The sequence below is a fragment of the Salvia miltiorrhiza genome, chromosome 7, assembly GCF_028751815.1.
Source record: "Salvia miltiorrhiza cultivar Shanhuang (shh) chromosome 7, IMPLAD_Smil_shh, whole genome shotgun sequence".
NCBI lineage: Eukaryota > Viridiplantae > Streptophyta > Magnoliopsida > Lamiales > Lamiaceae > Salvia > Salvia miltiorrhiza.
Window position 1 is genome coordinate 32,601,972 of NC_080393.1, and position 10,873 is coordinate 32,612,844.

Here is a 10,873-nt window from a genome sequence, read left to right on the forward strand (position 1 = left end):
TCATTGGTGCATATATAAATTATTAATTACTTATTTGATTTGTAGATATATCTGAAGGGCGAGTGGGACGCTTTATTGGGCAAGTATGAAGCAAGTGACTTTTCTCCCAGGGAGTGGCATGTATTGACGCATACCGGAATAGCTGACAGTTGGGAGCCTCACATAGACTGGATCCCTGTTGTACGTGAAAAAGCACTTCCGAACCAGGAACTTGCTCCTGGTCAAACCATTGGATGGTTGGATGCCTCACATGTAATGATTAAAGATATATTAAATAATTATTTGTGATTAATTATTTGTGATTTATCGTTGTTTTAAACCCATTCATTGTGGTTTGTCATAGGTTCTCATGCCAGTCATTATTGACCACCATTTTGTCCTCTGTCGTATTCGGTTGGGCGAAGCCGTTTGCGAGGTGTATGACCCAGTAGCGCACAGTCTTAATGTAGATTTGCAAAATTTTCAAGTGAATCAACTGCTACCTATTCTGAGATTGTTGCCGCGTGTCCTTCAGTTGTCGTTGTGGCTAGACGACACATCCATTGATTCGACAGTGGCAAAAGAGAAGTGGCCAATTATGACGGCGGTGTTTGCTCCACTAGAGGATCAGTTTCAGCAGCAGGACACGGTCAGCTGCGAGCCTTTCATCTGCATGTATGCTGAACGACTGATATCTGGCTCTCCATCCATTGAGTGGGTAACAGAAACGTGATGGCATATAGAAGCAAGATCGCTAGAGCTATATTTGGATTGTGTGAAACTACGAGGGCTAGATTCAATAGACTTGGTTTTACATAGTGTTGTATATTGTTATATTCATGTGTGATTTTTTGGTTAATCAACGAACTTTATTTCCAGTTAATCATTTCATATTATCGAATAATAAGATAATTCAATCAATATCATTAATTATTACAACACACAAATACAAACCACTATTCTCTGGTCTCAGTCGCCCTACCAGCGCACGTTCTCTTGGTGTGTCCTTCTTCATGGCAGATGCTGCACTTCTTTGGTTTACGACGCCTGATACTAGAAGACTCATCTGCTTGTGTGCTACTGCCTTCACCACCACCTCGATGTCTACCTTCTTTTGGGCGCCCCGATTGTCCAGTGACAATCAGAGGTAATACAACACTCTCAGCGATGTACTCAAGAATCAACCACTGGTGTCTCGACGGGAGATTATTAACTTCGCTAGAGTAACTATCGATAAGAAATTCATTCGTGTAGTAAGCGTCTACATACTCCGCGATCGTATCACCTGCCTCACTATAAAAACAACCTCCGACAATAATCAATATAACGAACATTAGAACATATTTACATTTACATGAACTCACCTTAGAAATATACCTTATTGCAGCGATTGAATTAGAACATGGCAGTTGGTCTAGCTGAAATGCTCGACATTCGCATTTTTTCTTCTCTAGATCCACCTTAAAGCTTCTGTCACCAGTTTGCACCTTATACTTCCGGCCACTCAACCTTTGTGTAGTGTATCGACGACTTTTTTGGACTTCAATAGCTACCATTTTACCGACCTCAGCAGACAAGGGTTCCTCGCTTTGTTGTGCAGCTCTTAGTCGTTCGTTGAACCATTTTTTAATAACAAGTCTGATTGTCTCTAACATTGAGCAGATAGGAAGTCTTCTTGCCCACAACAATCTCGCATTAAAAGCTTCAGCAGCATTTGATGTCATAAAACTGTACCGTCGCACAGGCATAGGACACATCGAACGAGCCCACTTTTCCGGCCCAATCCCCATTAGTTTATCGTACGCGGCTCTCTTCATAACCTTTAGGGCGTTCATAGCCCTAGTGAAGTCAGATTTCTCGTACGCAAATGCAGCTTGTCGATACAACTCTACCACTGCCTTACCGTGATGCTTCAGGTTATTTTGCAAATGGTAGTAGCATAGGCCGTGGGTGGCGTTTGGTAACTCATTCCTGATAGCATTGGCAATGGAGATATGTTGATCAGAGACAATCAAAAGTGGATTGGCTTGCCCATAAACACGTCGAATGCGCGACATGAAATACATCTACGATTCATCGTTCTCTTTCGGGCCAACACCATACGCGAGTGGGAATAAACTCTCGTTGCCGTCCTTGGTCACTGCAACAAACAGAATACCCCTATTCTTGCCCTTCAAGTGTGTGCCGTCGACTACAATCACTGGCCGTAAGTTGAACATGAAATAACTAGCCGAAGCTGCAAGAGCAACAAATAAGTGTTTGAATTGGCCATCAGGGTTAACTTCCCACTCCACCAACGAACCGGGATTGGATTGTCTCAACATGTATAAATACTTAGGCAGCATCTTGAAGGATTGATCATGTCGACCATAAACCATCTCAGTCGCTCGATTACGGGCTCGCAATGCAACATCGTACTTGATGTGTACACCAAACTCACGTTGCAGCTCCAGCTGGATGGCCTTCGGCTTCAAGATCTCACAATCGTCATGTATTTTCTGTGCTAAATATGCTGCAACGACTTTTGTGGGGGCCTTTATTCGCTTTACGCGCCCTAGATCACCGTCGCATGAGTGCTCATTGGTAAACTTATACACACCCCAAATGGATCCATCTTGAGACGATGCACTGAGCTTGAAGGGGCACTTATCTGAATGCTTGCATTTGAAGTAAATTCGTCTGCTGTCTGATTTGGTGATAGAATATTCCTTGCCCTGCTTCATGTTCCACAGACCGATTGCAACGATAAGATCATCTTTGCTATTAAAATAAGAATTCTTTGACAACTCCCGAGATAGTAGCTGATAATCTTCAATATCCACAAGTGCCGCTGCAGCATCCAACGGGATAACCGGAACTAACCAATTAGTTAGTTCATCTGCTCCAGGAACCTGTTCATCATCATCGTCATCGATCTGCAAATTCTGCCAACCTGCATATTCAATCCCTGCCATTCTCAAGTTCTCTGGCTTCGACAAGTCTTCAGAGGCGCTTGTATCAATCTCAGCTTCAGACGATGGAACATATTCTTCATCTATATTATCAGCATTCTCCACAAACTGAGGCTCGTCTGTATATTGATTATCAGCTGGACCTCAAGAATGCTCAGTTGTTTGGTGATAGTAAACGTTCAGATTTGGCTCATCCCATGAAGGCCAACCCGTTGACTGATGATTACCCCAAGTGACCAACGATTCAATAATTTCTTACGCTGGTGAATCTCCGTCTGATAAGTCTAAATAAGCATATCTTTGGATTGCTTCCAATCCATCCCCACATTCGAATATTGCACTAGATTCACCTCCATGTGCAGAAGATTGAGGGAGATCGAACGAAGGAACATACACTCCTCCACTAGACTCGTCTTCGACAACATAAATCTCAGGAAAATGTGGCTGGGACACCAACAACTGAAGCAAATCATTGTCATCGGCAAGAAGATTTTTACTGTATACCCTGCCATTTAATCTCTTCGTCAAATAATACAAGCTGTAATTAGTGCTCAATGAATTCTCCAACATCAGGTGATTTATCATGTACAACGTAGTAGCCATGGTGTCTCCGAAAATATGCAAACTCTTAGAAGAGCCGCCGATGTACTCATAACCATTGAAGTCACCTCCATAATTAGCCACAAAGTATCTCCCATATTCATTCATCTACAGAAAAAATAATAAATAAATAAATATATGATGTAAAGGGAATAAAATGTAAAAATACAACATATAATATGTTAATACACTCTAAAAACATCTGTCCGTCCGGGGAAGTTTTCGAGGAAATGTGTCCGATCGTGTATTACATAATATGTAATGACACACAGCCGAACACATTTTCAAGGACACTTGTCCGGGAGGACACATGATTTTCGAGCATGTTAACATGAGTTATGTAGCAATATATATGTATATAACTAAAATGTAAGTAATAATCACTAATTAATACTTTAAAACATGATAGAATGTGCTCTAATTCACATATATTTCCTTCAAATGTAGCTTTAAATCATAAAGTATGCTATAATATGCTAATAATTCACATAAGCATATATGATCAAACAAAACATTGAAAATAAACAATAACTAACTTAAATTACATTTCAAACGTAAAATTACATACCTTTAAACGTTCGGATGAGAGAATTCACAAATAATAGCTTCGCCACTTGGAAAATATTATAATTTCTATTGAGTTTGAGTGTTTTTTCAATTTGCAATGGAGTGTGTCCGCCCTATTCTCATATATAAACAAAGATTCCTTCATTTCACTTGAATTTCAATGAAATTAGAGTGTTTGACGTGAATACTTTACTGACAAGGCTATTTCACATCATATTTGTCGTTTATCATCAAATTTTAAAAAAAAATCTGTCCATTAATTCAAGGTTTTAGAAGTAAATCGTAGGCTAATTAATCAATGGAATATAAATACTAAAAATTAACACAATCGATATTGGCACTCAAAACACACAATGGATTAAAAAAAATGTGTCCGACCGGAAAAAATAAGTGTCCGACCGGACACTTGTTTCAACCGGCCGGACACTCGTTTTTTCCGGTCGGACACATGTTTTTTTTAATCCACTGTGTGTTTTGAGTGCCAATATCGATTGTGTTAATTTTTAGTATTTCTATTCCATTGATTCATTAGCCTACGATTTACTTCTAAAACCTTGAATTAAAATGCGTGTATAACTTAAATATTATATTTTGTTTCAGTCTTTCCTATTTTCCAACACTTATTTGACCGAAATTGATGACATTGATGTTTTTCTTACACTTTAACAACTTTTGTCATACATGTGTAAGAGTTTGTCATATATGTGTAAGACCTTTTGTGGAAAATAATGCACAACCATCACATTCAAAGGGCATTTTCGGTGGTTCACACAATTAGGGTATAGATTGCTTTGTATAATAAGAGAGGGCGTTTTAAAAAAAAACATAAGGGATAGGGCATTTTTGCCCATTAACACTAAAAAATATGCCACATTGTGGATGACATATACTATTACAAATAAAAGTGATAATTTTTTTGGGAATGGATCGAAAAAGAAATTATAATAATTTTTTTTGTGGACGAAGAGAGTATTGTATTATGGATTATAAAAAGTTTTAAATATTTTAAGTGTTAGATTTTTAATAAATACTCTATGCATGAAGTATGTATGTCAAAATAGAAATATCACACTTATCACAAATGAATTAATCAATAACAAAAAGGCCACACTTTCGTGAATAGAACGAATACCATGTTTTGCAATTCCTACGTATTTTAACTTTAAAGATATTGTTGTAACAAGAGCTATGCACCCCACAAATTTTGAACGATGCCTAAAAAGAACCCACCACGGTTCAAAAGTGAAAGGTTAATATTAGAAATCATATATGTCAAATTCAAATTTAATTAAGTTATTATGGTAGGAGCGTAATCGAATCAAATTGAATCGAATAGTATGCTCAAGTTTAATTTATTTAATATCGAATCAAATTTTGAATTTTGTATACCTAATATTTTATTTACCGAATATTTGATTAATTGATACTCCACTTCGTATTTAATTTAATATATAATATATTTTATATTTAATTCAAAAGTTAGGATTCCTCAATTAATGAGCTAACATAAGAGTGAAATTTGAACGTGAATCTATTTTTAATTTTCTTACTTTAACTTTAAAAATATATAATTATATAATAAATAATAATTATAAAAATGGGCGGATCAAAAGACTCAAAATCCTTGGCTCTATAGCCTTGAAGCTCGGTTGGCCCGATAGGCTATCTAAACGGGCTTTTTAGGCCTAATTTTTTTGGGTCTCTATTTTATCAAGCTCAATTCAACCCAACCCAACCCAACCCAACCTAACCTTGAACTAGGGTGGACTGAGCCGACTTTGCCAGTTCTAGCCCCAGATCTGTCGCGCTAATACTTGGGACGGATGTTGCAAAATGACAAATTTGCGACAACCGTCTCATTAAAGTAACACAATTTGTCCTAATAAAACTTGGCACGAATGAGACGAAATAGAATATTGGTATCATTTGTGTCAAATACTTGACATGATAGAGATTGGGACGAATGTTATGAATATTCGATTTCGCAACATCTGTGTCAAGGTCTGTCGCACCATCACTTATCATGAATGATAAGAATATGCCATTTCATACTATTCATGTCAAGTTATGTCTCGTTAGCACTTGAGACAAATGGTATGAATATATCATTTCGTACCATTCGTGCCACAAAAATAGGGCAAAAAAAAAAAAGGCTTACAATTTGTTTTAACAAATTCAACTATAATTCAAGAATAAAATTCGAATCAAGATTTTATTCAATTTCATTATTTTCCAAACAATACAATTATAAATCATATGATCAAATCAACACGAAATCTTACAACTAACACAAAATCTAACTAAATTCCTAAACTAAATCTCATTTTTCATTATTTCCTTCACTGGAGGAAAGCCTCATGCAGGGGGCGGTGGTGATGAATTGGAAAGACTAGAGATTGTTGTTATTATTCCCAATACGTCTCCGGTTGCACACTGTTCAAGATTGGAATAAAAATATTTTTTCATTCCACTTGTTCCTCGGATATGTGGGACAGATCTTGGGACGACTGACATGAATGGAACCATTAACACCAATCATATAGGTCATTGCCCCGACAGATCTTGTTACGAATAACATGGATGAGGATAATGGGCGCGTTGACCCCTTCCATTCTTCCAGGTAACACGATAGATCTTGGAACGAATGATACAAATTCGTACCATTTTGTTTCAGATCTTCTTAAATGTGGATTTACATCTCATAATTCTCGCAAATCTAGAACTCGTTGAACTTCTGGAACTCATAGAAGTCATATTTCACCGAATTTTAGAGAAGATGATATTGATGGCAGCGACGAAGAAAATCAAAGAGAAAGCAGCAAGAGAGATATTTCGAGAGAGATACTTTAGAGCGGTGGAGGCGCGATGGAGGAAATAGGATTTCAAATAGAGAAAAAGTGCGAAAGTAAGGAAGGAGAGAGAGAGAGAGAGAGATTGTGTTTTTTACGTACAAGAGATAAGGGGCGGGTAATTTCATCCAAAATTCTTAATTTTGACTTATAATTTATTAAATTATATTTGAGAGATAATAATTTATTTTCACTATTTTGTATGATTAGTACCGAGTTCGCCACTAAACATTACTCCCTCCGTCTTATAACAAGTGTCCACCTTTGTTTAATTTATGCAAGTGTGTTTAGTGTTTAAAGTATGTTGGCCACATGATCAAAGCTACATTAATCTCAGTTGACTGATGATTTAAGTTGAATCTGCTTATATTAATTAAAATTTTTAAATTAACTGCATAATTTAATTATAATAATTAATTTTTTAACACAACATTTCATAAAAAAAAAATTTACGTCCAATAAAGTACATAATCTTAAAAGAAATGCAAATTACAAAATTATAGGTAACAAGCTGATTCCTAAAGCATTTGACTTATGTTTAAAATTCTGACGACATATTCATTTTACCACAATATCAAATTTCTTTACAATTTCAGCAAAATAATTCATTTCTAAACTTTTCAATATTTTCCATCTAAATTTGCAAATGCCTACACCTTTAAATACAACCATTACCACTTCCAAAATTCAGAACACAAAAACAATAGGGTCTCTACAACATGAAGAGACCCAATCTATCTAATGACTAGGGGTGGATCGGTACTTGTATGCCGAAAATTTTCCATCATACTGTATACCATACCGTAAATTGCGGTATGAGAATTTTCATACCGTTACCGTACCGTACTTGTCGGTATACCGAAGATCGGCATACCAAAAATTTCGGTATGAGAATTTTTATACCGTTGCCGTACCGATAGTGCGGTATACCATACCTTACTGTATATGGAAATTATTGGTATATTAATATCAATATATGTAATATATAATATGTATACAGTTTTTATTATATATAACATAATATATACGTAACTCTATAACTTTTAAAATTATTTTAGTACACTATAATTAAGTTAAATTATCAACTTAGATAACAATGAAATTATATATATTATGTATCTAATACTTAATAAATAGTTATATTATTATTTATCTTTTTATGAGGTATATTGTTAAATAATGCATTATATTGTTTTTATTTATATTCAAGGATTTAATGAGTATTGAATAATAATTTAATGAAAATATAGTAAGTATTTCATTGTTTGATATTAATTGCTTTTATTTATATTAGAAAAATGACATAATTATATTTATTCCCCTTAATTAAATGAATCAAATATTTTTGGTATTCAATTCAAATTTTTGATATTCAAATACAAAATTTTGTGAGTAACTCGAATACAAATATGAATATTTTGTTTGATTTGATTAGTTATCAAATATGATTCGAAAATCATAATGCTCGATTAAGTATTTAAAAATAAAGAATAAAATAGATATAAAGTAAAATAAACAAAAAATTAATATTAATCAAAGCATTAAAAACATTGATTTCAAATTCAATTCATACGAAAGTATTTCATATTTTGAATTAAATAGTAAGAAGTCAAATGAAATAGTAAGAAGTACTATTTCGATTTATATTGTTTAAACTATACTTGTAAAATATTGAAACGGATATTTGATTCGATTCGAATATTCGCGAATTAGTGTACGAATCGAATATGAATAGAAAATAAAATTTGAAAGATATTCGAGTAACCATTGGAATATGCAATTATTTTGACGAATGTGAATCGAATTCAATAATATTCGCTTCAATTTGATTTGTTTACTTTACATCCGTAGAATTAACTTATTCTAAATTATAGTTATAGTCTATATATATAATATAACTATATAGCTCACACTTATATAGTTATATATTATAATTGACTATATATTGATATTCTAGTTTCATCAAAAACCTAGTAGATCTTGTAATTATTGTTTGAGTTTGAGTTAATTTTTTATATAACATGAATGTAACTTATTCTAGAGATATAGTTATTCTAGAATTAGAATTATAGTATGTAGACATATACATATAGATATATATGTAGCTCATACTTGTATAGTTATATAATATACTTGTATATTTTTCAAAGTCCTTTAGTTAAATAACATAGATGCAATTTATTTTATACTTATTCAATTTATTTACATGTTTTTAATTATTAATAATATATATTTTATAAGTTGTCATTAATTTTTTAGTAATTATGATTTTTTTAATAATTTACCATTAATTAAATATATATATATATATATATATAATTTATTCTGACGGTATACAGGTTTTTTCGATATATACCAAAACAACGGTATATACCGATACTGCGGTATATATCGCAGCATGGTATATACCGAAACAACGGTATATATCAGTTTTTCGGCATATACCGCGGTATCGGTATACCGCGGTATGGGGAAAATGATACCGTTGCCGTACCGAAAATTTTCGGTACGGTACAATACCGAACCGAAATTTTCGGTATACCGAAATTTCGGTATTTTCTCGGTATGGTAAGTGCGTTATACCGATTTTTCGGTATTTGCTCCACCCCTACTAATGACTCATATGTGTGGAATGGAATTAGTAGCTGTAACAGACTTATGTTAATGATTTTCATCCTATTTTTTTTTTCTTATGCATTGATGTAATATAGTGAATTCTTTCGATTGAAACAACTTGTACCAGCTATTATGTCAAAGTGGCCATCATTTACAAGCAAACAAATTTTTATCCAACCGGATAATGCACGATCACATATCAATGATAGTGATCCTGACTTTAGAGCAGTTGCTAAAAACAATGGTTTTGACATAAGATTGGTACAACAACCCCCAAACTCACCAGACATGAACATCAACGATTTAGGTTGATTTAGAGCAATCCAAAGCATTCAATATGAGACAATGTGTTACACAGTCGATTAAATAGTAAATTTAGTGGTGTTAAGTTTTGAGGATCTCTTTCCAACCACTCTCAACAATGTTTTCCTCAGCCTTCAAGGCCGTATGGTGAAGGTAATGAAGGTAAAAGGACATAACTCATACAAGATTCCTCATATGAAGAAGAATGCTCTTATAAGAGAGGAAAGACTTCCAATTAACTTGGAAGTCTCCGAAAATTTGGTCAAAGAATGCAATATGTATTTGATGCAGAACTCAACCACTAATGGTTTGGAGTTGTTGATGCAACACTTGGGAATGCAAGTGTAAGGGAATGGCTGAGGGGGGCCTTGGTTAGACACTCATTCTATAAAGAAACAGTCGATAGACACTCTTTTTACAAAGAAACAAAGGCTGGTAGACACTCGTTTTGTAAATACAGCGGCTGGTAGATTTTGAATATTTTTGTAATGTCAGAAACATGCTACTTTTATGATGGTGATATCCATTTTGCAAAAAATAACACACCCCCTACACAATTGAATCCCACAAAAGGCAACATATTTACAGCACACCACAAACACATAACCAGCACACAACCAACACAAACATCTCAAAAGTAATCGCAATGTGTAGGTACAAAGAAGTTGTGGGATACCCTTAGAGAGCGGCTGCGTGTTAGACAACAAATGACCACAATTCCGAGCACCATTAAAAATCTCATGCAAAAGAAAAAAAAAGGCTCAGCCATTTTCCAAAAGGAGAAGATCGTAACACTCACAATTGCAGTTAACCACATTTGGTTTGCGAGAAATAAAATCATTTTTGAAAATGAGCCCTTTGTGGAAAATAAGATTATCTACAACATACAATGTGATATATATCGCTGCCTAAATGAAATGTACCCACCCGAGGAAGTCCATGCCCACCTCGAATGGGATGGAGTTGCTATCCCTCCACAAACAATAGACAATCGGTGCCCAATTTATG

The 10,873-nt window shown here is 34.5% G+C and overlaps 2 protein-coding genes across 2 annotated transcripts; both read right to left on the reverse strand.

Moving 5' to 3' along the window:
- Positions 1 to 935: 935 nt before the first annotated feature.
- Positions 936 to 2,045, reverse strand: LOC130994105 (uncharacterized). Its single transcript, XM_057919140.1, has 2 exons — positions 1,357 to 2,045; positions 936 to 1,272 (listed from the first exon to the last, which is right to left on the reverse strand). Exons 1-2 carry the CDS (start codon positions 2,043 to 2,045, stop codon positions 936 to 938), a joined length of 1,026 nt encoding a protein of 341 aa, XP_057775123.1.
- LOC130994106 (uncharacterized) lies at positions 2,046 to 3,638 on the reverse strand. The gene is made up of 3 exons (XM_057919141.1): positions 3,599 to 3,638; positions 2,912 to 3,049; positions 2,046 to 2,809 (listed from the first exon to the last, which is right to left on the reverse strand). Exons 1-3 carry the CDS (start codon positions 3,636 to 3,638, stop codon positions 2,046 to 2,048), a joined length of 942 nt encoding a protein of 313 aa, XP_057775124.1.
- Positions 3,639 to 10,873: the final 7,235 nt, after the last annotated feature.